General features: G+C 43.1%; 2 protein-coding genes across 3 annotated transcripts in view; both read left to right on the plus strand.

The window, feature by feature from the left end:
* The first annotated feature begins 1,581 nt into the window (after positions 1 to 1,581).
* Positions 1,582 to 17,876, plus strand: pi4kb (phosphatidylinositol 4-kinase, catalytic, beta). Of its 2 annotated transcripts, XM_076280249.1 has the most exons (12): positions 1,582 to 2,136; positions 4,152 to 5,287; positions 8,382 to 8,444; positions 9,849 to 10,076; positions 10,737 to 10,964; positions 11,230 to 11,339; positions 11,728 to 11,832; positions 12,055 to 12,178; positions 13,277 to 13,542; positions 13,836 to 13,968; positions 14,547 to 14,667; positions 15,463 to 17,876. In XM_076280249.1, exons 2-12 carry the CDS (start codon positions 4,172 to 4,174, stop codon positions 15,642 to 15,644), a joined length of 2,676 nt encoding a protein of 891 aa, XP_076136364.1. In that variant the 5' UTR covers positions 1,582 to 2,136; positions 4,152 to 4,171; the 3' UTR covers positions 15,645 to 17,876. The 2 variants fall into 2 exon arrangements, with proteins under 2 accessions (XP_076136364.1, XP_076136365.1); XM_076280250.1 differs by lacking the exon at positions 8,382 to 8,444 and having other exon boundaries at positions 1,583 to 2,136.
* Positions 17,877 to 18,588: 712 nt separating this feature from the next.
* Positions 18,589 to 27,014, plus strand: part of myo1eb (myosin IEb) — a 19,239-nt gene continuing 10,813 nt past the window's right edge. The window contains exons 1-9 of the mRNA XM_076280255.1: positions 18,589 to 18,860; positions 22,640 to 22,777; positions 23,118 to 23,207; positions 23,814 to 23,908; positions 24,764 to 24,851; positions 25,029 to 25,118; positions 25,887 to 26,018; positions 26,241 to 26,375; positions 27,010 to 27,014. The exon at positions 27,010 to 27,014 is cut by the window's right edge and continues 128 nt beyond it. Of these exons, the coding sequence (XP_076136370.1) occupies positions 18,858 to 18,860; positions 22,640 to 22,777; positions 23,118 to 23,207; positions 23,814 to 23,908; positions 24,764 to 24,851; positions 25,029 to 25,118; positions 25,887 to 26,018; positions 26,241 to 26,375; positions 27,010 to 27,014 (776 nt within the window). The 5' untranslated portion in view covers positions 18,589 to 18,857. The remainder of the gene's footprint in view (positions 18,861 to 22,639; positions 22,778 to 23,117; positions 23,208 to 23,813; positions 23,909 to 24,763; positions 24,852 to 25,028; positions 25,119 to 25,886; positions 26,019 to 26,240; positions 26,376 to 27,009) is intronic.

Here is a 27,014-nt window from a genome sequence, read left to right on the forward strand (position 1 = left end):
GCAGTTATTTTGCTTCAGTCACTCAACAAGATCATGCACATGAACACACACACACACACACCTCAGACATAGAACTGAGCGACACTGAAGGAAGAGTGTACAGTGCTGTTTAAACACACAAGACACATCTGCTTTAATTAGATTAGATTAGATTCAACTTTGTCATTGTGCAGAGTACAAGCACAACGAAATGCAGTTAGCATCTAACCAGAAAGTGCAAAAAAGCAGAAAAGTGCAATGTGAACAGTATAGACAGGTAGTGCAGTGTAAACAGTAGTATACAGTTAAGCAAGTGGCATGGTTCACAGTAGGGATATATGCAGTGTGTTAACAGTAACATTATGAGAGCAGAATAAATATGTATATGCAGTATGGACAATATAGACAGATATGTACAAGCATGTGCTGTGTATTAACAGTAACATTATAAGAATAGTAAAAATAAGTGTATGTGCAGTAACAGTATAGACAGATATGTACAGTTGACTAGGGAGTATAGTCTACAGTATGATAGCTTTAATATAATAAATTACAACAAGAAAACAAAAACAATGCTTGAACGTTCTATTTGGTTCCCAATCTACTTCCTCTGCATTAAGATAACATATGGAATGTTAAAACGGAAGCCTTGTGGGGCCTTGTGGTTGTCACCGAGGTGCAGAGTTACTGTTCAGTAGGGTGACAGCCACAGCAAAGGAGCTTCCTCTGAACCTGCTGTCCCGAGTGCGGAGAGACCTGCCTCCTAGAGGGGAGTGGGGTAGTCTGTGTTTGGGGTGAGAACAGTCTTTGATGATGCCGATGCTTGCAATGGATGGCCTTGATGGGGGGGAGTGAGAAACCGGTGATGCGTTGGGCAGTTTTCTCCACCCTCTGCAGTGCTTTCCTGTCAGAGGCAGAGCAGTTGCCGTGCCATACTGTGACAGTTGGTGAGGATGCTTATGGTGCAGAGGGAGAAGGATCTGAGGAGACATGTGGACTTTGTTTAGTCTCCTCAGGAAGAAAAGACACTGGTGAGCCTTCTTAATCAGGGTGTGTTGAGGGTCCTAAAGATGTCCTCAGAGATGTGGACACCTAGAAACTTGATGCTGGTGACACGCTCTACCTCAGTCCCGTTGATGATGGGACATCCTGCAGTCCACAATGAGCTCTTTGGTCTTTTTGGTGTTGAGAATCAGGTTGTTGTTGATGCACCACATTGTTGCTGATGAGGCCAATCACAGTTATGTAGTTTTCAAACTTGACAATTCTGTTAGAGCCATGTACAGGTATGCAGTCGTAGGTGAAGAGGCAGAGCTAGGCTAATTGGAAAAGGTCCAGTGAGGGTGGTAAGCAGGTGTCTCGAAGTGCGATCAGTGATCGGGGTAAGTGCAACTGGACGGAAGTTATAAGTAATGATGCCACACCACTAGATGGCATCCTACATCTAAACAATATTTCTCAGATTATTTAGTTTTATGGCAATCGAATTCACAACTAGGTTTTCTGCGTTATTCACAACGAGATCGGTTTTCTGCGTTATTCACAACGAGATCTCTTATTTAGGTCAAAGTTCATCCCAATTATCAAAGATATGTGCGATTCTAGATAAATGTGGTCTCATCTTTGGAATTATCATTTTATGTGCTGAATATTGACTGCTCAAAATCAATGACACTGTAGCCTAGGCTACTTCATTTTTTGATAATTAAGTTAGATTTGATCGGCAGGTGGTGTCACATATGGAGAAGAGCATTAAAAGAGTTAGCAGGTGAAAACACGATTCATATTCTGACGATATCCATGAGTTATATAAGCACTAGTGGAGCTTGTAAGTTGGAAATGGTTAGCAATTTACTCCCAATTATTTCCAGTTAGGCTAATTTTCAACGTGCACATCGATGGCTTTTTAAAATGGTGATATGGGGATAAGTACTAAAGTTGACATTAAACTGTCTCGTATGTCTGCCTGATGATAGCTTTGGTTTTCTTTGTCGTATCAACAACCGGACAGGCAGTGCAGTAGGTCAGCCCTGGCATGTCGATTTTCCCGAGTTGCAGTGACAAACTCGGGCACCGAGGGTGCATTGCACTTTCCCAAATGGAGCGGAGACAGAGAAGATAGATCAACTAACACATTTTCACCCATTTATTTCTAAGGTAAGCATTATACTGTCATGTCACCACCATTCTACTGCATTATCCATTGTCGCTATAGACTTGTTCAACTGGGTTAATTTGTTAGGCTAACCTAACGGTATAACACTTTAACATTAGCTAAAGAGAATTGCTTGTTGGCATATCTAGCTAGCCAACTTTGAGCCAAGCTCGCTAGCAAGCTAGAATTTCTAGCTGATACGCAGCTAACATTAGCATGTTGGAGGACTCGACAGACCGCTAGACACAAGTTGATGGATGTTAAGCTACAAATAAACATTATGTTGCAGGTGTTATGTTCCCAGAGAACAAAATGGGCCCATTGAAACATTTGATAAAAATGTCTATCTGGCACAGGCGTTATATTTTCACCAAAACATTAAGTAGATTAGCTACGTAGTTAGCATGGCACCTAGCTAACGTTAGCTATATAGTAAAACTTGCTAACACTCGGATAACATTGTCATTTCGTAGTTCTTGAAAACATTCAGACACAGAGTATTCAATACATCCGATGCTTTCCAGTTTGTAACCAGCAGTGGCACATGTATATAGATACGTGCTTCTCGTTCAACATAACATAAATTGACGTCCTTTGTGAAGTGCTTGAACACATTTGGTGGCAACTAACGTTAGCGGGTTAGCTTGGAGGCTAATCTTCCCCCAGTAATGACGCGAATGATTGTGTCTTTTTTTTATTGAACATCGTTTTTTCCCCATCAACTAATTTAGTGGTTGATATCGTTTCGTGATTTACACACGTATCGCTTCATGAATTGTTCCTTGCTTAACTGTTAAATGTCGACAACTTCATGGCGATAGTTGTGTTTGTGTCCGTTAGTTATGCTTTTAGGCTATAACTGTTAATGCTAGTTTTAACGACTTGAGCATGACTAAGTTCAACATGCGTATAACAACTTACCCTAAATAGCATGTAAATCAGAATGGCCCTATCTAATCCATATGTTTATCAAGGGTTAAATTAGTCAGCAACCACAATATGGGGAAGCAAACCTGACTCCTCTAGCTTGTATTTCACTCAACCATTGTTCACTTTTAGAAAGGCAGTGTCGGGTGATTTTTTTTCAGCCCCTCTTTCGTTGCCACATTTTAATAATGATGTATGATAACTCAGTGGTCATTGTTGATTTTGCGTAAAACATGTGGATAAACCAATGACAGTTTCCGGATAGAATTTGTAAGCTAATATAGTGTGAAGTTTTGAGTTTTGGGAACTAGTGTCAATGCATGCATCCTCAAGTCACGTTGAATGCAGTAGGCTCTCTTGGTTGTTGTTTTGGTCTGGTGAAGATGTGTTGCAACAAGTATTGTAGTTATGCTACTTTTTTGATGCTGATTTACCGAAACTCACAGACACTATCTTATTCATCAAGGCAACAGGTGTCGCTGCTTCTGATGTATTGGTGTGTAACTGTTGAAAGGCAGTCGCAAAGAATTGTGATTGAGAGTTGCACTTAAAGTTTTAGCGCGACGTAAGGCTAACAGCTATCCTGATGTGATAATCTGTTAGCAAGGGATTAGACCTGTGTGAAGGGTATTGCTCTGGATCAGCAGGACTGTGTGACCTGCTAATAACATACACAGATTCACTCAATAAATGCACATTTGTTATGTTTACATGAAGGGATTAGTGATTACAGAGGCATGCAGAGTTGTTGCAACTAGAACTGGGTCAACCATTTGGGTATTCTACATGGATGTACATGAAAGTACAGTAATGGTTTTAGACTTTCTAGCTCAGATGAAGGCTTTCTTGTTGGGATCTTGAGGTGTTGATACAAACTCATAGGATACGGTCCTTTTGTATCTTATAGATAATTAATCTAGCAAATTGTATTTCAGAGTAATTCTATTCTGTGTCAAAAAAGACACTGACTGTGTATTTTCTGCCTCTGTGAAGAATGAGACTATTCCTTTTCCTGACTCTTCATCCCTGTTGTCTTCTTGCTGCCTCCTGCATCCCTCTCTCCCCTTCCTATTCTATCGATCTCCCCTAGTGGCCTGAGTGTCAGCGGCCATGGGTGACACAGAGTTGGAGCTGTCGCCAGCCCACCAGCAGGAGGCGCTGCAGAAGAGCCTGTCTACTTCCTCCCTGTCCCTGTCCACTTCCTCCTCGCTGTCGCTGCCCTCCTCGCCCTCCTCGGGCCCCTCGGCTCTCCCGGCCAGCCCCAGCATCAGCATCAGCACCAGCACCAGCGGTGATGGAGGGCTGCCTCTCACAAGCAGCAGCAGCCCCTCGCTAGACGTCATCACCGAGGGCGTGGGCGAGCTGTCCGTGGTCATCGACCCCGAGGTGGCAAAGCTGGCCTGCCAGGAAGTGCTGCAGAAGGTGAAGCTCCAGAAGGGGGAGCTGGAGGTGGCGCTGCCTAAGGAGTTGACTGAGGTGACATTGGCAGTGACAGAGACGCCCACGTTAGCCAACGGGGTAGCCACCCATGTCAGAGATGAGCCGGTTGACCTTGTCCCGGTGAAGGTTGGTGGTTGCAGCGGTGAGGAGGAGGAGCAGGCGTCGGCGTCTCCGTCGTCGGGCTCTGGGAAGAGCACACGGAGGCGCCTGAAGCAGCCCAACTCATCCAAGCAGTCGTGGCTGCTGCGCTTGTTTGAGTCGAAGCTTTTCGATGTCTCCATGGCCATCTCCTACCTGTACAACTCCAAGGAGCCCGGCGTGCAGGCCTACATCGGCAACCGCCTGTTCAGCTTCGCCTACGAGGACGTGGACTTCTACCTACCGCAGCTGCTCAACATGTACATCAACATGGATGAGGACGTGGGTGACGCCATCAAGCCGTACGTGGTGCACCGTTGCCGGCAGAGCATCAGCTTCTCGCTGCAATGCGCCTGGCTGCTGGGCGCCTACTCGTCCGATATGCACATCTCCACGCAGCGGCACTCCCGCGGCACCAAGCTCCGCAAGCTCATCCTGTCGGACGAGCTCAAGCCCGCCGGGTCCAGGCTGCGGCCGCCGGTCCCCTACCCGCCACCGATGGCGACCGTCCTGCACCACGAGCACAGCCTGTCTCCCTCTAAGCGCACGCACCAGCGCTCCAAGTCGGACGCCACAGTCAGCATCAGCCTCAGCAGCAACCTCAAGCGCACGGCCAGCAATCCCAAGGTGGAGGCCAACCAGGATGAGGTGAGCTAGGCGCCTGAACCCCCCCCCCCACACACACACACACACACACATGCACACACGCTCACAGGAGCTTTATCCGGATATGCATTTCATTGGTTTTGGTTTACACATTAATACTACTAGGATGACTGGTCCTCAGTCACTGAGATGACACACACGTACAGGCACTAGTGCCCTACAATAAGCAACAGTGCACACAGTTTATGGTGTATGACTGTGCCCTTTGGGTTTTGATATGGCACTTATCTCACATTATGCACATTTAGTAAGATGGTAAGATAAGACAATAAGTGATAGGAAGAACACCCCTTGTATTTCTGCTTTGATTGATTTCATTGAAGTTGGGCAAGTCATTGGGCATGTTCACAATCACAATCTGTTGAAACAATGGGCTACTCAGTTCCGTAGTCCAAGCATCATCCTCAGACATTCCATGATGTGGTGTATATATTGTGAGCAGCAGATAGACTCTGAGTCATTATCACATCCATGTGAACATTCTGTTGGGCTTCCCTCATCAGGGCTGAATCCCTTATCCGGAGAATGAGAGCTACCCTTTGACCAGATATATTAGCACTCCCTTGTGATTAGATAATGATAGGTGTGTGTGTGTGTGTGTGTGTGTGTGTGTGTGTGTGTGGGGGGGGGGGTTGAGTAAGGAGGGTGAAATGCAGCATTTTACCAGAACTGTAAGTAATGAAAAATACACTGTTCACTGTCATCTTGTCTGCTTGCCATTTGTGGTGCCAGGGGTGTCAATATAGCATATTTCATGTGGTCGGTCGTTTGGGAAAGGCTGACGGTCGCTCCAGTCTACTGGGGTTTTGGTGGTGGTTATGTAAGAGGATCGGTGGAGGCCCCACAGTCCCATCAGAGAGAGGCAGAGAGGCAGCACTGATACGTGATATAACACCAGATCAGGACCACTGCTCTGCCCATCCATGTGAAACGGCCTCTGTTATGTCAGAACCTTTTATTCTCTCACATCGTCCTTGCTGACCCCCGTTCAAAACAACGACACACACCAGGCACAATCGGCCACAGACAGACGCACACACACACAGGCACACTAACACACTTACACACTTACACACTTACACACTTACACACTTACACACTTACACACAGGCACACTTACACACAGGCACAGGCACACTCACCCACGCACACACGCAGACGCACACACACACAGGAACACTTACACATAGGCACACTTACACTGAGACACAGGCACACTCACACACGCATATTTACTGATGATATGATGAGTCAGCTCCACACCTGTTACCATGCACACAAACCAGCCACATCTAACAGTGCATTTCTATCAAGTTTTTTAATGAGCTGGATTTACTGAGTCACTTTTACCAAGGATGCCTAGCGAACCCAGGCCACCAACTCAAGCTCCCATCCATCTGAAGTAACCGGTATTCGCAGGCACTGAAATGGAAGACTCCAGTTTATAACTGGAAAGTAAACGTGCTGATGTTTCCAAGAAGGATTTTATAGTGTAATATCAGTCACTGGAAGCCTATCTGGAAAGGAAAGGGTTTAATGGGCTGTTGAAGTTGATTGATATTGACTCTTTAAGGCCGTGCTCTAGGAAGTCATTGGGTTTACCCATAATATTTTCCCTTGGGAATTTGCAGATCGTTTACAAGGTAGAAGTATGCAAATGTCAATGTGTTTTTTTACACGTTCTGTAGACCCACAGTCGGGTTTAAACGTTTAGATCAGAACCCCAAATCATGTGACCTGCTCCAGTGTACCATGTTTGCTCTGATGCCTGAGGCGCTTAGCATTCTAAACTACCGCTGTATGCAAACAGAACTCACTCTGCACAAGGCAGGTGCTCTTTATGTCTGCAGCCATTGTCCTGTCCAGAAAGCAATGCACAGTCAACACAACCTATGAGATGAACAGTTTGTAGCTCAAGCTGGGTCATGACATGTCCATTAGGTGTGTGTGTGTGTGTGTGTGTGTGTGTTTCAGGTCCATGACTAATGGTTTGCTCCTGCCTCAGGGAAGGTGTCGCTCTCTGTCTGTTTGAGCAGCAGCGACCTCTAAAAGGTCCATGGTGTGAGGTGGCTTTGTGAATGGTCTGTGAACATCTTTATCAGAGAGGATTTTGGACTCTGCTCCACTCCCTCTGATAACGAGGCTTTATTTAGACCTACAAACAGCACCAGATACTGTACACAACACATTTCAGCAAGAGATATTGATGTTCCTCCTCTCCGATATCTCCTTCATAACACACACATACACACACCCCTTCCTTCTCCTTTTTCTGGCCCTTTCTCTCCTTGTGTAAGTTTTCCTGTGGCTGACTGAGGTCATGTGAGACTGCAGGCTTTGGGTCACTCTCTCCCCAACAGTTCAGGCATCATGTGCTCTCTGCTGCAGTGCAGCCGGTTCCTTAGCGACTGGCCTTATGTTGTGTGTGGGTGGGGTCAAGACAGTCTGCTGATGAGGTTTTGTGCTCCCAGCGACTCTGTTTCTCAGCGTGTTTGTCGAAGTGCCCTGAAGCAACTCCCTCTAGCCTATAATCCCTGACCCTGTCCTGGCGGCGGTCACGGTGCAGGGCCGACACTATACGGACCGGAGCTCGGGCTTCCCAATGGGGATTAGGGAGACACAGGGCCAGGGTTTGGGAGTCGGGGTGCTGGCCGTCTGGGTCTGCCGCTAACGCTCCCTCCTCAATCAATCCAGCCCTCAGAGAGAGAGAGAGAGAGAGAGATCATCAGTCCCAAGTCTTCCTCAGGGGTCAGGCTTCCCCCAACCCAGTCATTAACACATCGAAGTTGAGGACTTCTGCAGACTAACAAATCCAGATGTGGGGAGACGAAATACACTCCCAGCCCTCCGGCCCCCGTGTTCAAGTTGAAATTGAATACACAGTCTACTCTCATTCAACCCCATCCCATGTGAACCAGTGAAAGCAAGCTTCTAACAGTGCGCTCTGTTTTTTTTTGTGCTGTTTTGTCTTGCACCCCACTCCCTGCTCTCCCCTCTTTTGTGCACAAACATCACAAACCCCCAACCCCCCCTCCTCCCCCACAACCCCCCATCCCCACCCCCGTCTTCTCCACAGCATCTTTCACTTTCCCAGGATCTGGCTTCCAGCTGTGACAGTCTTGAGTTAGAGACTGGTACAGTAAGTCCACTCTCTCCTCTCTCCCCATGCCCCCCCCCCCCTTCTCTCTTCTCAGCCCTCTATCTCCCTTCTCCCCTTTGGATGTTGTTCTGCGGTGCATTGTGGTATGTTGTTTGCTTCCATTGGTTGTTCTCAGGGTTTGTTTTATCAGCCATCTTCTCCTGCTCTGGCAGGAATTCCTTTGAAATTTACAAGCATGAATCACAATTGTAATGTCTGGTCATAAATTGAATGTACTTGCACTTGGTGATAAGTTACACTCCGGTCATAAATTGAATGTACTCGTAAAGTGTCTTTGAAACCAGTGTTTTGCTGCTCTAAAAGTTGTGATAACATGCTTGCTAAATTGATTTAATCCATGCTTACTTGTATGTTTGGTTTTGTCTCTGTCTCAATTTGGATGAACTCCAATCACTCTCCATGTGTCTTGGGTTCAATTTTGTCTTTTGGACTTGTAGGTTGGGAACTGGTTTGAACTTTGGCTCCTCTTACCATTCAGAAAGATTTCGTCATGTAGATTTATTAATTGGCCAGCTGTCCGAAGTGGGTTTATCTGTAAAGTACTTGTAGATGGGTCAGAGCGTCTGGGATGTAGTCACATATTCCATCTTCAAATTAATTTGCACCCCTCTTGTCAAGTGTGCATTAGCATTGGGAAAACAACACATGTCATTTTAGCATTAGAATAGCACATAGCCTAGTCTGTATGAGAGTCTTTACAGAAGGCTTTCCAGAGCATACTTGGTAAGAGTGGGTTGACTTTTCTGACGGGCCAACCACTGGCCTCTCTTATGATTTGGCATGAAGGGTCTCTCTCTCCCTCTCTCTCTCTCTCCCTCTCCCTCTCCCTCTCTCTCTCTCCCTCTCCCTCTCCCTCTCCCTCTCCCTCTCCCTCTCTCTCTCTCTCTCTCTCTCTCTCTCTCTCTCTCTCTCTCTCTCTCTCTCTCTCTCTCTCTCTCTCTCTCTCTCTCTCTCTCTCTCTCTCCTCTGTGAGTCATGGATTTGGGTAAATACCTCCATCTAGTGTTGTGAACATGAACATTTCCAGAACTTCTGTCCTCTGACGTGACTGAATGCCTGCCTCCCTGAAGTCATGTAACTGTAAAACAAGCATCACCCATGAGATGCATATGTGAGTTGTTTTTTATTGAGAAACAAAGCTGGTGTGTGAGCTCCCAGGTGAAGTATGCTATATTTCAATAAGATATAGGCTAGAAGTTTAGTTCAGTGTAAATTACAATATGTATCATACCGGGAAGAGAGATTTTCCTACCAAACTCCCAGTTGTACAATAATAAAAAGCATTTGGTCTTCATGTTTTATTTTACCGCTGCCCTTTTCTAGTCATATCTAATGTTCCGTGTTCTCCTTGCCTTCTACACCCGCCTCTCTCTCTCTCATTAGCCTGTGCGTCTCACGCCACAGAGGGAGTTCATCAAGTCCCTGATGGGCATCGGCAAGCGTCTGGCCACGCTGCCCACCAAGGAGCAAAAGACCCAGCGGCTCATCTCGGAGCTGTCGCTGCTCAACCACAAGCTGCCCGCCCGCGTCTGGCTGCCCACGGCGGCCTTTGACCACCATGTGGTCCGTGTGCCCCACACGCAGGCTGTGGTGCTCAACTCCAAAGACAAGGTGGGTGCACCAGGGAAGAGGAGGGACACACAAACTAACCTGGATCTGTTACAGGCTGACAGAATAAAGGCAAAATAAGGCGTACATTACAGGGCAGTGAAGTATACTGTTGCATCACTAGTGCTTTACATTTAAGTACAAATGCACTAGGAAGATGTGAGTGGCCCCTTGTGGACCTTGGTACTGGGCAGGGTCTCCATCCAGCTGAGCCAGATGATTAAAAAATGGCTGCAATGTATTGTGACTTCGGTGTTTTCAAAACACTGCATGCTGCCCTGGTTGCGGCAACCATTAGGGTTTTTTGATAGTGATTTTATATCTGAACATTTTCAGGGGTCCAAACTACAAGTGTACAGAGTTTCATGCTTTTATGGAAAAAATTGACAAAGTTCACATATCACAGAAAGTTCAATAAAACTGGCCTTTCACCTATGCAAAAATTATGTCCACTTGACAATGTTCCACCACTTGGATTTTCATGGACTTTTGGTATGTGATATTAGAAGGTTTCATGAACTGAATACAACAAAAATAATTTCTGTTGCTATTAGTTTTGGGTTAGATAAAAATTTCTCACAGGTTGTCTGGACTAAAAGTGCAATTTGTATTTAACTTTGTTCATGACAAATCCTTTGCTAAGTGTTCTAACTCCCGCTACAGGCTCCCTACTTAATCTATGTGGAGGTTCTAGAGTGTGAGAACTTTGAAACCTCCAATGTCCCGGTGCGGATTCCAGAGACGCGAATTCGCAGCACACGCTCAGTGGAGAACCTTCCGGATTGCGGCATCACAGCTGAACAGCGAGCAACCAGCTTCTACCCTGTGCCCAACTACGACAACGATGACGAGGCCTGGTCTGTGGATGACATAGGAGAGCTCCAGGTGGAGGTTTGTGTCGTCCAATCAATCAATCAATCAGAGTGCAAAATCACCATCCAGCATGGTCCCAATACACCTTACTAAATAACAAGTAAGGTCACAAAACAAACAACCAGTATGTAACTTAACTTAAATTTTAAAAAAGATGAAGGAATATGTTCTTCATGGTTTGTCTGGTGTTCTATGTTGTTTATGTACTTTCTGCATATTTAGACATTGTTAGACACTGCTTGGACCCATGACTAACTGCTTTCCTGTTTCTCTCTTAACCCAGCTGCCAGAAATCCACACCAACAGTTGTGACAACATCTCCCAGTTCTCCGTGGACAGCATCACGAGCCAGGAGAGCAAGGAGCCCATCTTCATCGCCGCAGGGGACATTAGGTAGACTACCAAGATTGAAGATTCATTTATTGTTTAGAAAAAAGGTTCATTATACTTGTGTAAGGGGAGTAACATTCTTTGTGTTTAGCACCTCTGCAGTGCAACATTAAAGGAGAATTCTGGTGATTTTGTCATGTTGCTCATGAACATGCCCCCAGAGTGTAGCACTGTAGCTGCCTACCAGCTCTAGCCATTGGCTGCAGCAACTTGAGCTAGGGAGAACCAATTGTCGTTTTTTTTTTTATCTTACCGACATTACTCGGTGACCTCGAGAAACAGAGATCCTTCAGTTTTCCTTCAAATATTATATATAGTGTCACTCTTAAATAGACTATACTTGTGTTGCATTGATTTGAACTCGCGACCACTGTGTATGTTTCTCATTTAGACGGCGCCTCTCGGAGCAATTGGCTCACACGCCCACAACGTTCAGAAGGGACCCAGAGGATCCCTCAGCAGTCGCCCTCAAAGAGCCCTGGCAGGAAAAAGTCCGGTATGTGCCTCTGCACTGAGTCTCCATCAGATTAATCAGGATCTTTGTTGGATGTTATGGTTTTGTTGTTTGTTGTTGTTATTGTTGTTGTTGTTGTTTGTTGTTATTGTTGTTGTTGTTTGATGTTGTACTTTGGTGGGCTGGTTGTTGCTACTTCTGTGGGTCATGTGTGTTGTCTACTTCTGTGGGTCATGTGTGTTGTCTACTGTTTACTTTGGCCAGGCGGATAAGAGAGGGCTCCCCCTATGGGCACTTCCCCAACTGGCGCCTGCTGTCAGTCATTGTAAAGTGTGGAGATGACTTGAGGCAGGAGCTCTTGGCCTACCAAGTGTTGAAACAACTACAGGTAAGCTTAGAACATTGACCAGGGAATTCAGTCCATTCATGACGGAATATTATGTAAGGCTGTAATCATAATATACTTTGATGGGGACATGCCACCCCCCCACCCCCCCACCCCCCAAAAATGCTCAAATTGCCCCCCCCCCCCAATACCAAAACATAAAATGCTAAATGGTTAAATAACTGATAGAGAAAGAGAGGGCAAAGGTGAGATTATCTCAGTTATATGCACCTGATTATTATTATTATTATTATTATTACAGAGAATTCCTGGGAAAACACTGATTAGCCTACACAATAATCCTCTCCTGAGCCATCTCTTACTGTATATGAAAGTTGTAGAATAACATGGAATTAAGAAATACCGAATGATAAACTGCAGATGTACGGATTGGTAAATATCTCTGAGTTACTCTCTCTGCCTTCTCTCTTTGCCCTTCGTCTCCTGTAGCATTTTTTTGTGACACTTTTTAACCTCATAGGTCAGTTTTTGCTCCTTTACTCACCCCCATGCCACCTTCTATCCCTGCCCAAATGGCATCATCATGCCTCTTTTCGCCCCTCTCTCTTTAGGCTACTCTGAATACATTAGTTTACATGATCACATGGAACCATAATATAGCCCCTCAAGGTTTTTGAATGTGCTACTTTGGCCACAATATGCACAGATTTATGTTCATGATTATAGTTATGGTTGTAATTTGTTCAGCTCTCAATGGCATAAGAGAATGGTTCACAAAAATGAGAAAAACAGTATTGTTAGACATTATTGTTTAAAAGAAAACACATACACATCATGTGTTTATGAATTTGTTGATCTAATAGAATGAACGGCAGGAACTGATTTCACCTGCTATGCATACCCTGCTAACTCCATGGCTACAGCCGTGTTTTATAATGTATTTGAATTTGTGAAATCTCTGAATCGTACTGGCTCAAATGTATTCAACAGCATCTGTAAATACAGAAATCTGTAACAGTGTAAATAGAGGTCCTTTTTTATTACCCATACAAATTAGTGCAGTTCAGATGAGGCAAGACAATTGCCATTTATATTATAACTTCATTAGAAGATTTTAAAAATGTTTTTTTCTTTGCACAGTGCATCTGGGAGCAGGAGCGAGTGCCTCTGTGGATCAAACCATATAAGATCCTGGTCATCTCCTCGGACAGTGGCATGATCGAGCCGGTGGTGAACGCGGTGTCCATCCACCAGGTGAAGAAGCAGAGTCAGCTCTCGCTGCTCGACTACTTCCTGCAGGAGCACGGCAACTACACCACCGAGGCCTTCCTCACCGCCCAGCGCAATTTTGTGCAGAGCTGCGCCGGCTACTGCCTCATCTGCTACCTGCTGCAGGTCAAGGACAGGTGAGCCAATGTTCCAAAGATGCAAAAACTAAGGCACAAAGGGGCTTATGTGATATGCTTTCAACTCATCGTAAGCAGAACCAAAAGGTTTTGATAAAACTATCTGGAAATTGTGGTGATGGTGAGGCCTAATTGTTTATATTACTATTTTTTTTTTATTCATGTTTTACATTTTGCTCCTTTTTTGTTTTTGAAGTTTGATGCTGGATGGACAGTTATAAATTTGATATACTATCACGTTGGCTTTACTTAAGAATGTAACTCTTCTACGCGCTTTTTTCATCGGTCCTCAGGCACAACGGAAACATTTTATTGGACTCAGAAGGCCACATCATCCACATCGATTTCGGCTTCATTCTCTCCAGTTCCCCAAGGAACCTGGGCTTTGAGACGTCAGCCTTCAAATTAACCAGCGAGTTTGTTGACGTAAGGAGAATCTGTCTTTTGAAGCCATAGAAACTCTTCCTGAAATAATTGGATTGAGCCAGAGACTTTCTAATGAGGAGACACAGCACTCAAAAAATCCTCCATAGAAATGCATGGGGCTAGTTTGTACTACACATATCCCATCCCTTCCTCGGCAAAACGTTGACATGTGAATACATTGAGCCAATCATGTGGTGTGATGTGAAGACATTGTGCCAATCATGTGTTGTGATCTCGCCGCTCGAGCAAGATTGGTGTTGTGAAGCCTTGCGCACACGCGTTTCTGCCGAAATAGATGCCCGACGAGTGCCCAAAAAGCGTTGCCATATGGCCGCCGAGTGGAGGGACTTGCCTAAAAGGACTTTGATTGAGCTCAGTTGATTTTCCTCCGACCCATGGACTGCTTTAAATAAATTTGGTGGAATGAATCTTGTATAGTTCGAGTCGATAGTTGTCCAACCTTGAGATTTAGTACCATGGATATGACATGTACAGAGCATATAATCCTGGGTAGTGTTATAATTTTTGCGTAAAATTGGTGGTGTTTTTCATTTTCTTGTGGTGTTGTCTGGTCCTAGGTCATGGGTGGTTTGGATGGGGATATGTTCAACTACTACAAGATGCTCATGCTGCAGGGCCTCATAGCTGCACGGAAGCACATGGAGAAGGTGGTCCAAATAGTGGAGATTATGCAGCAAGGTATGGCTACACAGCATCACACACCAAGGCTACCTGGCACTGGCCATAGAGAACAGTATGGCAGTATTTCCCATGGAGATCATTGCCATTTGTGCATATTTCCAACCCAACTCTTTGTAAATGCACAATCAAATCCCAGTAGTCATTGTTTGTAGGAGGTCTGTCCATGGTTCTGGTTCATGGTCACTTTTCCTTTTTGAAATGTAAACTCCAGAGGTTTGAAATGTTGAAACCAGTAGCACAAACAAGATGAGAAATGCTGAGCGAGCCCATTAGCCATTGGTTTCTTTCCTAGTTTCTTCACCAAAGCTACTTTGACCTTCAATGATGAGGAAATCCCTCACACTTTAGCTCCTCCGTAGCTGGAGGTCATACACACTGGGCCAACTCGGACAACTGAACCAAAAGAAAGAACCAGAGCACACAAATACATTTAGGAGTTCTTACTAGGTTACTACGGCTACTACTACTACTACTACTACTACTACTATTACTATTATTATTATTATCATTACTACTACTGCTACTACTACTATAGTACTACTACTACCAGATAGATAGATAGATACTTTATTGATCCCCGAGGGGAAATTCAAGACGACGACTACTACTACTACTACTACTACTACTACTACTACTACTACTACTACTATTATTACTGTGACTACTACTACTAATATTATTACTGTGACTACTAATATTATTACTGTGACTACTACTACTACTACTACTACTACTACTACTACTACTACTACTACTTCAATGTTCACTCATAACCTCCCACTCCACCCCCAGGCTCCCAGCTGCCCTGCTTCCATGGGTCCAGCACCATCCGTTACTTGAAGGAGCGTTTCCACATGAGCCTGACGGAGGAGCAGCTGCAGGTGCTGGTGGAGCAGATGGTGGACGGCTCCATGCGCTCAATCACCACCAAGCTCTACGACGGCTTCCAGTACCTCACCAACGGCATCATGTGACCTGGACTGGCCGCCGGGGTGGCGCGACAACCCTCTTGGGCCAACAGCTCCTCCTGGAATGGATGCGGACCAGAGCTTTTTTTTTAAATTTTTTTTTTTTTAACTTTACAGAAGAAAGGCGGCGCCACTTGCAATGCAAAAGACCACTCCTTCCTCCTTTTCCTCTTCCCCATACTGCCCCTTTCCCTCTTGACCATCCTCTCCAGGCAACACCCTCATCATGCACACGCGCACACACATCTTTTCAACACCCTCATCATACACATATGCACACACACGTACACACACATCTTTTCTCTGTTGTGTTTGTCAGCCCTTGAGAGCCAACCCTACCAACTAGACTGATATCTTATCTCATGGATTTTATACCCTGACTGAAGAGGTCTCTCAGCTGTGAAGTTCTTTCTTTTTTGAATTCTCCTTTTTACGTTTGTTATGTTGTCTCCCTTTGTCTCCTTGCTCCACCTCCTGGCTGTTGTTATTTTTGTTGTGTATTTATTAGTCTTCTTCTCCTCTTGAGACCCCTGTGTAATAAGTTTGTAATGGTTTTTGTCCAGCTTCCCAGTGCCTCTCTGGAACTCCACAGAGGCTCTTCAGCACGCAGGCTTTCCTTCTCCAGCATCCAGTCAGCGACGCCTCACTTTAACCATGTCTGTGGGATTACAACCCCCCCCCCCCCAAAAAAAAAAAATCATTGTGTGTGAAACACCTAATCACTTTCCAATACACAAATCAAGCGCCAGAACTGGTTTTCCAACCCGAGTAGGCAATAGCAGTAGAGAGCGGAAACCTGTTTGATGTAGCCAGTATAGTCATTCGGTTCAGTCTTCTCAGTGGGTTTAGTCCACCTGTTAGACTTGTGAAAAGCCTGTTCATGAGTAGGAGCCTCTCCCATTGAAGGAGACTGACCCTTTTTGTTTTGTTTTGATATGTGCTTTCTGGTTTCAGGTGTGACTATTGGTTGTCCTGTTTCTTTTCTCATTTTTTCACCAATTCACCTAACCTGTATCAGACCAACTGATCCACGGTATGTGCAGATCCAAAGACATCTTAATGATTAACATTAGATTAATTTGCATTGGTAACATTTGTAGTATGTAGGGTATAACACATAGTTGATCGGAATGTGTGGTTGAGTTCTGATTCATCTGAGGGGGAATAACTGGACTGTATGTTACAAGAAATAACTGTAAGCACTATGTTGGTGTGAACGCTCATCAGAGCAATGATACAATTCTCTCATCACCATATTACTCCTATGACTGTGTTCTGGGTGCAGATTATCTAAGGTGTCCCTTTATATTTCAAGCTGCTAATATTCAGAAGTCAAAACACATCCAGTGCACAGCTCTCCTAGCTGATATCCAGTGAACAAAAACAAAGTTCAGGGTAGTGTGCAGCTTTAGCCTTCCCAGATTTTTCCTTTTTGAACTCAATTTTGAACTTGGGTCAGCATGCAATCCCAGCTGTTTCCTCATTTGAAAGTCGCTGGCAAGTTTTCTCCTTGTCAGACTTTTGACTCATGAAATCATCAGGCAGAAGAAAAGGAGGAAGCTGAAGCCGTCATCTTTTTCCATGTCGTAGTCTCTGAGCCACTGAACATATAGCATTAGCTGTGCTGGAGTAGAGTGTAACTTAAACACTGATACTCTTGTGATCGAGTGCCTCTGAAGATTTTGAGAGAAACCAATAGGGCTTCAATCCATGACGTGGGACAAGACGATACCAGACATTTCAATGAGCTTGTGGGGTAGATGAATGTCAGAGGTGTAATAAAGGTTTTGGAGCTTTTTGAAGACACTTTACTTTTTCACAAGAGGGAGCTGAAATGTTTGTGGACTATGCCATCAGAAAGACTGATGTGATGTTCCCTGAAACCAATGAGTATTTCCCTGTATTTAAAAAAAAATGCCATCTGCATTTCTCCCAAAGGTCTCATGTTTCAAAAAAGAAACCTGTTAACAAAAGCCTGTTTCTGGTTTGTAAGTCTCAAAATGTGTGTACGCATAAGAACAAGTCAATCAGAATGTATTAGTTTGTTGTCAACCTCCCCAATCCCTTTGCAATCCCATTTAGTAACTATTCTTTTCATTTTTCTACAACATGTGTTTCTTTTGTCAGATCTGTTTCTTTGTAACCTGTTTTAATGGACCAGCTCTTATGATCATGTGAATGACCTCCCTTAACTTGTGAATGTCTCTTTGTATAATAAATTAAATGTATTTGTTTGTCTATCTGTAAGTCATAAAGTTACTCGCCGATCTCACAATTGAATATTGCCTTGCCTTTGAAGATATTGAGAGATTATCGAGAGAGCAAGACCATTGTTTACATTCAATGTCTAGATCTCTACAGCAAACTCTTGACAATTTCCCATGAAATCAAGAATGCATTAGGTAGGCTAACCAATATTTGGTCATTACTCCATTCTGCCTTTAGTCATGTCCGAAAAGTGGCATATGACTTAATCTGTGCATCATTCACCTTCCTCTTCTGTCTGTGAGGAACTGAACGGCTGAGGTCATCGTTTAGGGTGAATGCCAGAAATTCTGTATTTGGACAATTTGCCCTGCACCTGTGAACTTGGATATATCTTCGAGGTCTAGACATGCCATGTAAAGTGTAGGCTAATTAAGGAATGGTTAACGTGTGACTTAACGCGTTCTAAACATGGAAAGGTAGTTACCGGTATTAGGCTACACCTGTTCAAACATCGCATTTTAATTTACAAGCAGTGCAGAGGATTTTCAGTGGAACAGTAGGCTACATGTATTTTTTTTCCATACGGCGATTCTACTTCTCCGTCGTCAGATGGCACTGTTGTGACTGATATCATATCCCAGAGCTGTGATATCCTGCCTTTGCCTACTTATTTCCCACAATGCCTGACGCGCATCGGAGTTTTGCCCTACCTGTCCACACTTGCCGCTGTTCATGAATTTCTTCACCTCCAACTTCATACAACCTGGCCTCTCCCTTTGCACCAGTGTTCCTGGCCAGACAATTCCAAGGAGTGGTCAGAGAATGAAAATAGGCTACTTTGTTGTGGAAAAGCAACATGTTTTGAAATGGACCTTTTGAATTTACCAGTTAAACCAGAGTAGCCTAACCTGAGTTTAATACGATTCTCCACTCCGTGGATATTACTTGGAGTGTTTCTTCTTTCTTTACCATTTTTAAGTAACAGGAAGTATTAACAATCGCTGAACAACTATGGTAAGTCCCAAAACACTTAAGATTGTTAAGTTTCGACTGATGACTGAGCAATCCTTCAGAACGCACGGAAAAATAATTTCCTTCGATCGTATTTGTGGAAAGACGATTGGTGGTTTGAAATCATATTGTTTTGAATAATCATTTAAGTAGGCGACGTAAGATAACAATCGCGCAAATCAGAGACTGACTGCGTGCCTATATTACAGAATTCTGATATTTCCTTTGCGGTCATAGGTAGCAGATGCAAAAGTGACGCGCAGAATGTTGATCATTTTATATTGACAATGCTAATCTATTTGTAGGCTTAGTTGCTTGTGGCATTTTGAAAGTGAAAATGAGTTTTATCGCTGCCATTGTGATTTAACAAGTTAATTTGCGTTGCCACATGTTGTTCGGACAGCCTATAGGCTACTGTTATTACACCTCATGGCTACCAGGCAGAACTATTAGGCTACATAGAAATAATTTGAACGAGGGCCAACGTGTCTGGGCAGGGCCACTCACAATCAACATTACGGGGAATGCAAAGAACGTAGCCTAAATTGAGAAGGAGATGGATACAGTTGTGTGCAAACTAATAGCAGTGTGTTTGTGTTATACCTTTAGGCCTACAGAAAGTTAAGAAAAGGGAAATAGGCTGTTTAAAAAATAGCAGATTTTGATTCTTTACTTTGAATCACTGCACTAATATCTAGTTGCATTACCATTATTTCTGAGAATTGCTTCACATCTGTGTTGCATGGAGTCGACCTGCTACTGATAGATAGATAGATAGATAGATAGATAGATAGTTAGTTAGATAGATAGATATATAGATACTTTATTGATCCCCAAGGGGAAATTCAAGGGTCTCAGTAGCATACAGACATCACACACAACATGCACTTTCAGCAGAAATGGTAAACATAAGTATAAGTATAAACATATAACTAAACTCCACTGTACAATAAAGACAGTAGAAGATAAGAAAGATAAGAAAACTAACAGTGGCACCTGTGAACAGGTATTCCAGCCCAGGACGATTGAACTACATTCCACAATTCCTCTGCATTTCTGGGTTTTGCCTCAGAAACAGCATTTTTGATGTCACCTCACAAGTTTTCTATAGGATTGAGGTCTGGGGATCGGGCTGGCCACTCCATAACGTCAATCTTGTTAGTCTGGAACCAAGACTTACTCGCTCGCTTACTGGTGTGTTTTGGGTCATTGTCTTGTTGAAACACCCATTTCAAAGGCATGTCCTCTTCAGCATAAGACAGCATGACCCTTCAGATATGTTGATGTATTGAAACTGATCCATGATCTCTGGTGTGCGATAAATAGGTCCAACACCACAGTATGAGAAACATCCCCATAACATGAACTGTGCACGACCATGCTTTACTGTCTTCACAGTGCACTGTGGCTTGAATTCAGTGCATGGGGGCCGCAGACAGTTTGTCCAACGATCCACATGCACTGAATTCAAGCCACAGTACACTGAAGACAGTAAAGCATGGTTTTTCTAGCCTGACGGCTATGGTTTTTCTTCACTTTCTGTAAAGGTATAACACAAACTTGATCAATTTTGGTCATGTTTTGATTTGAATTTGAATGTGCAGTGTTCCCAATGCATTGATATTATGGAATTAACAGCTATTCTAAAGATTTTGAGCTTTATTCAATTTTTTAAAACACACTGCTATTATTCTGCACACAACTGTATGTCCTATACAGACAGCCTTTGTAAAGTCAATGTAGGCCTAGCCTACTTTAAATTCGTTTGAGAGTAGCCAAGCTGACAGTCCAAGTTTTATGCTGTGCAGTATATATTTCCTTAAAGAATCTGAAACATCTGATGGTGTCAGGTCCTTAGCCTTGTTTTACGCACTATTTCCATGGCCATACTCATGACAGTGACAAGTGTTCCTCTTCTGTTGTGAAAGTCCAGCTTGCCTCCTCCACAGTAGCCTACCCAGCTGTTGCAACATCAACACCATCTGACATGTTAACACATTCCTCATTATGCCACTGAATTCAATTCTCTATGTAGCTCAATTGTTGCAAAGCAGAGCCTGCAGTTATGACAGAAACATCAACGGTTTTGATATAAAAAGTGTTAATGTAGGCCTACTCCAATCGTTTAATGTATAGTGCTTACTCATCTGTAATCCTGAGCATAGTGCTTAATTAGCTCTAGCTGTCATAGTTGACTTTTCAGAAATGCCTGGATGATCATTTAAAAAATAATCCCTGTGCACAGTCATGAGGAACACTAGCAGTATTCAGGATATGTGTCACTGGCTCTGACATCACTACTGAGCACATTTTTTTTGGAAAATTATCTCTTCTCTGGGAATCCGGTCTCCTGTGCCACTGAGCATGAATACATCAACAGTGATAGGCTCAAATGTTATTGACATGAACACAGTGTTTACAGTATGCCAGGGTGAACACACTACACACATTGTGTTTCTTCACTTCACCTTTTTATTTATGTTGCTTCTGTGGGGCAACAAACATCGGCCATATATAATTTGATTCCAACCCCTTGGCAGGGATGGTATTCTCATAGTTGACACCAGAAGCTCTTGATTCTAAGTTTGCTCTATTAAGCTATTCCATGCCCAGTAATGTGTTAAGGTGTCAAGTGCAATACAGAGTGCTCTTTGTTTAAGGATCACATTGTAGAAATGCATTAAACTGTGTTGGTGTACTGTAGAGTAAGCCCATTAGTCTGCAGACATGACCGAAAGCATGCTATACCTGTGTTTCACACTCTAGGTCAGGAACTGTGCAGCAGTTTCACACCCTACAATAATCCGGATCACTCCCACTGTGTGGGTAGATATTTGTTGAGTTAATGAGTAATCTGTAGTTAAAGTGCCTAGGGTCACCATAATACATCTAAATCCCTACCAGACAGATAGTACTGAAGCATAGCTGCTCTTCTAGCCTTTTCATTTCAACCAAACCAACACCAATACAATACTCTACATCCTTTAAGTATACCTGGTTGAGAACTGACATTTTAAAATTGAGTAGAATCTATAAGAAAGAAGCAGGTCCACGACTGAATGGAAAGAACTGGAACTGGGGTTGGTCCAGAATCGATAATCAGAATCAGAATTAATATAATTTGAGCAATACTCAACCCTACACCTAGGCCTAGATAATTGTAGAATATAATTGTATGGGGTCCTAGTAAGAGTTACAGAGTGTCTTATGTAATGCTCCAATGACCAGAATAAAATCTGGAAACTGGAATGAATTTGTTTCTGTAACCTTATTTTAGTGAGTGATGACAAGCATGGAGACTAATAAATAGGCTTAGTTTATTCGCTGTACAACTTTTATTCTTTTTGCTTTGAACAAGAAAAGTGCTATTTTCCTGTGTTCTGAATGGGCAAATCCGTCTAATTATAAACACAGTTTTTATCCAGTCCAAAATTCCTCATTAAGTCTGGTATCGGTGTCATGTAGGCAAATGTTTTTTTTTTTGCCTACCCAAGTGTGACTATTGTGGAGTTATAACTGGATTAACTTGTTATTTGGCAGATGCTTTTAGGCACTGCAACTTACTGTACAACAAATGTAGATATTCTGTTATATCAGCGCATGTGGCCTATTAATTCAGAAAGATGAAAACAGAGGCTGCTCAAGCCCACTTAAACCCTTATGAAGGAAACAGATGGATATTAAGAGACCTGTTCCAAAACTGCACAGAGTACAGATGAAATGTGTTGTGTTAAACGGCGTGTTAATCTCCACTGAGGTGTCGATCTCTCTGTGTGTGTTAGGGGAGTAAGGAGCGTTACCACTGGCAGACCCAGAATGTGAAGGTGAGTGGCGTGGACGATATGGTCCTGCTGTCCAAGATCAATGAAGACTCCATCACAGAAAACCTCAAGAAGAGATACATGGACGACTACATCTTTGTATCCTTAAGCTGCACAGCAGTGCACTCAGAATTACTGATGTAGAAATTTTAAGCTCTATTTGGTTTTGAAATACTTTAGCAAGAATGTTGTATGCAATCAAAGGATGAAACATAATTATACTGTGTGTTTGTTTTCGTTGCAACAGCCATAGATATACCTCAGGTCAGTTTCTGATTGGCCCAACCTCTCAACCTGCAAATGCACAGTGTAAGGTTGTGATTAGACTATGCTTAACTTGGATGATGTATCAGAATGTTACAAAAATGTTAAAAAAAATTAATCAATCTGTCATTTTGATCAGTTTGATGTGTTTTCACCTTAACCCACCTCCTCTAAGACTTATATCGGCCCGGTGTTGATTTCAGTCAATCCTTTCAAACAGCTGCCATACTTCACTGACCGAGAAGTGGAATTATACCAGGCTGCAGTAAGTCAAACTAGCTCCTGCAGCATTTCTTCTCAAGGTGAAACAGCCTGCAGTGAATGAGAGAGAGAGGGAGAGAGAAAAAGAGAAGAAGCTGACAGTACGAGCAAGTTGATGAGTAATTGCCACACCCCTCCCCTGGTGACGGCTTTTTGCAGAAGAAGCTGCTATTGCTACATGTCTGTGCTTGTGTTGGTGGATGCTAAATCGGACTGAGGGGAATGCATAGATAGCTCTTAAGCTCTTCCTCTTTGCCTGGGGTGGGGGTGGGGGGGGGGGGGGGGGGGGGCTGCGTGTGCTTCAAGCAGTGCATTTGGGGAAGTCTGATGCCATAGCACTTGAATGGCACTTAACTAGTCCTGCAGCTACGTTCATAGTGGTGGGGGAAGTACTTGACATGTTCAATGCGCAATGCAATATCACAGTCTTGATCAGCTGAAATCTTTGGGCAGAACTATTAAGAGCATCATAGTTGGAATATGGTTAATTCATCATATCATATAGACATTACAGAATGATGCATTTTTTAAAGAGCATTGGTAAGAATTATGAAATCACCGCACAATGCAATTGGTAACTGGAACACCACTGATATATTGTCCACTACAGGCCCAGTATGAGAATCCTCCACATATCTACGCATTGGCAGACAACATGTACCGCAACATGATGATTGACATGGAGAACCAGTGTGTGATCATCAGGTAAGAGCAGACAGTCATGCGGTCATCATACACTTGTCAGATTCATCATGGCTGTGATCGTGGGTTTTCAGGAGAGCTGTTTTGTCTCGAATCACGATTCCCTCTGATTTCATGGATGACCTGGAGTATAACAAATGCTTGCATATTCTCCATGTTTTCCCTGCAAACATAATGTGTCATTTTCCACCCTGGTCACCTGTTGGATATTTCATGTTATTATCATACACTGTATACACAGGTAATAGTAGTCACTGGGAGTTGATTGAGCAAACCATTTGGGAATTGATGTGACACTTGGGTATTGCAATTAAGCATGTTATGTATTATTGAAATTGGTCCATATAGTCAAAGATTCACTCTAAAGCGGCATTACAATGTCATCGACCAAATTATTGTAGTTGCTATATGCCAGAGAGGTTTTGGCTAGCTTGTGTTGATTTCAGGACGTTGCTAAAGGGAACTTCAAACTGATTGTGTCATTTTGTGGTAATAACTATATTTGTAGCTGTTCTTTAAATGGTATTCATGTAAAAAAGTTGTTACTTGGGATTATGTTAAACAAAACTAAATTAGTTAACGCTAAGTATTTATTCAAATACACCTAAATGTATGGGTGGACACATTTATGTGTTTTATCTTGTGCCGTGTGTCTGACAAGATGCTAATAGGTAGTTCATTAACATTGCTTCTATCATAGAAGGCTCTTGTGTAATGAAAATAACTTTTGGATAAAGCTGATGAGTAGATTGTCAGAATACTCTCAACAAACCTAACTTTTAAAAGAGTAATCAGAAGAAATGCCTTCAAATTGCTGCTTTGTGTTGCTTCACTAATATCTTTCTCCATTCACTGTAGTGGAGAAAGTGGTGCCGGCAAGACCGTGGCAGCCAAGTACATCATGAGCTACATCTCCAAAGTGTCCGGAGGTGGGCCTAAAGTTCAGGTAGGTGACCTCTGTCTGCTTCATCATCACTTTGAATTCTTTCTTGTAGTTCATTTGATGTACAGGTGAAATGTGATGATGAGAGAGAGGTGTGTGTGTGTGTGTTAGTGCATCCTTCACTGACTCTCCCCACTGTTGATTTTCCCTCCTATTCCTGTCTCTTTCTGCTGTACGCAGCACGTGAAAGACATCATCCTGCAGTCCAACCCTCTCCTGGAGGCCTTCGGAAATGCCAAGACTGTGCGCAACAACAACTCCAGCCGCTTTGTGAGTCCACATTGAAAGCCCCCTTGTGAAAATAATTTCTGTCAAATAAAAGAAACATTACACAATTAGCCCACTTTGCAGTTAGTAGCAACACAACTATTGCTATTTATGTGACATTTCTGGGTATTTATTTGTGTATTAATTCACAATCATCATCTAGATAGCTTTGCAAGGACAGAAAAAAGTCTGTGAAAACTGGAAATCTAATTCATTAGCTATTTAGTGGCTGCAGCCTGATGAAGTAGTTAAGTGGTCATAGTGTTAGTAGTGTGCTTGTAAACAGTGGACTTTGACAGGTCTTTGGAGCTCCCAACAGTGGTGCTGAATAAGTGGTATGAGATTCTCACAGCTTACGCTGAGTGCATTAATGAAGTGCACCTATGGAGCACTGCCCATTAAAGCCTGAGTGTTGAGCTGGTGATGACTCGTAGATTTCTCAACTCTCCTGCTAACTCAGGGGTGTGTGTGTGTGTGTAGCATTTCAAATGAGTTGGCGTGGCCTCCGCAATCTATCCATTGCAACTCTGTTCACATTTGAGGCAAGAGAGGCTCGATCGTTATCTGCTCAGCCCGAGGTCACATGTTTTGGGTGAAATTGACTGTGGTGTACAGGTCAGGACCTGTCATAGGTGTGCACCACTGAGGACTGAAAATTAGCTTGTTTTTTTTCCTTTTTCTTGTGTAGTCAGTAGTGGGGTCATTCTTTGTTATACCCGATGATGTGGCATGACATTACCTCTTGAATCACTTTTATCTGGCTGCCCGCAGGGTAAATATTTCGAGATCCAGTTCAGTCGAGGCGGGGAACCTGATGGAGGAAAGATATCAAACTTCCTTTTGGAAAAATCGAGAGTGGTCTCCCAGAACCACGGGGAGAGGAACTTCCACATCTACTACCAGGTGGAACATCTTGTTACATTGCAATCACAAATACGATCCATCATATGTCTGCGTGTCTCCTAAAAGCTTTCCTTGCAGTGGTCTCCTCGTCTAAACACATCAGCTAATTGCTTTAATGTCAATATAAATGTATTTGAGTGCATTAAAGCAAAAGCTACCCATATATTTTCCTTTGCTCTCCTATAATTTCTGACTGTCTGATCATTTCTGATTGATCTGTAGCTCTTAAACGGGGCTACCAAAGAGCAGAGGGAGAATCTTGGCGTCACAACACCAGACTACTATTACTATCTCAACCAGTCGGGCACCTACACTGTGGAGGACGTCAATGACAAGAAGGAATTTGCAGACACCATGGTGGGTTATGTCTAATGTGTAGTGATTTTCACTGCAAGTAGTATTTTTTGGCATGGCTGTATAGCTTTTACAGATTGCCATTATAAATAAATGAGGGAAGGAAGGAATGAACGAACAAGTCAAGTTTATTTATATAGCGCATTTTAGATACAGAGATCATTCAATGTGCTTTACATAAACAAAAGCATGCAAGAATAGCTAATAAAGCATAGAAGGGCAATAGTCAAAGAATAGTTTAAAAAGTGAAGAATAAAAAAGAAAACTTAAAACACACAAGTACATAGTATATACAATAGTACATAAAAGCATACAAGGGCAATAGTTTAAAAGTGTTTAAAAAGTAATAATTAAAAGACATAAAAACAACATAGGATGATTCCTCAGTGATAGTGACACTAGTCAAGCACCCAGTGAACAGCAACACTCTATAGAGATTTGTCAAGTACGAACAAATGGATGAAATTATAGTATCTGATTTTGTTTGTAGTTCTGACTGATGGGGGAACTGTACGGCAGTTACGTCTGTACAGTTAGTGATTGTTGTATGTTTTGAGTAGAGTTTAATGGTGTAGGACTTGTGATTGCTGTATGTTTTGAGTAGATTTTAATGATGTATGGCTTTGTTGTGCTTTAGGAGGC

Source organism: Alosa pseudoharengus, unplaced genomic scaffold, assembly GCF_046254945.1.
Source record: "Alosa pseudoharengus isolate Yale_2024_CS ecotype anadromous, Long Island Sound unplaced genomic scaffold, YU_APseudo_1.1 YU_APseudo_1.1_scf_12, whole genome shotgun sequence".
Lineage (NCBI taxonomy): Eukaryota > Metazoa > Chordata > Actinopteri > Clupeiformes > Clupeidae > Alosa > Alosa pseudoharengus.

What these genes read in the sequence shown, in the direction of transcription:
- pi4kb (XM_076280249.1), top strand. Translation starts at nt 4,172, where the DNA reads ATGGGTGACACAGAGTTGGAGCTGTCGCCAGCCCACCAGCAGGAGGCG. An exon ending in TGGAGGCCAACCAGGATGAG is followed by an intron (nt 5,288 to 8,381) that starts GTGAGCTAGGCG and finishes TCTTCTCCACAG; the next exon opens with CATCTTTCACTTTCCCAGGA. An exon ending in CTGCTGCAGGTCAAGGACAG is followed by an intron (nt 13,543 to 13,835) that starts GTGAGCCAATGT and finishes ATCGGTCCTCAG; the next exon opens with GCACAACGGAAACATTTTAT.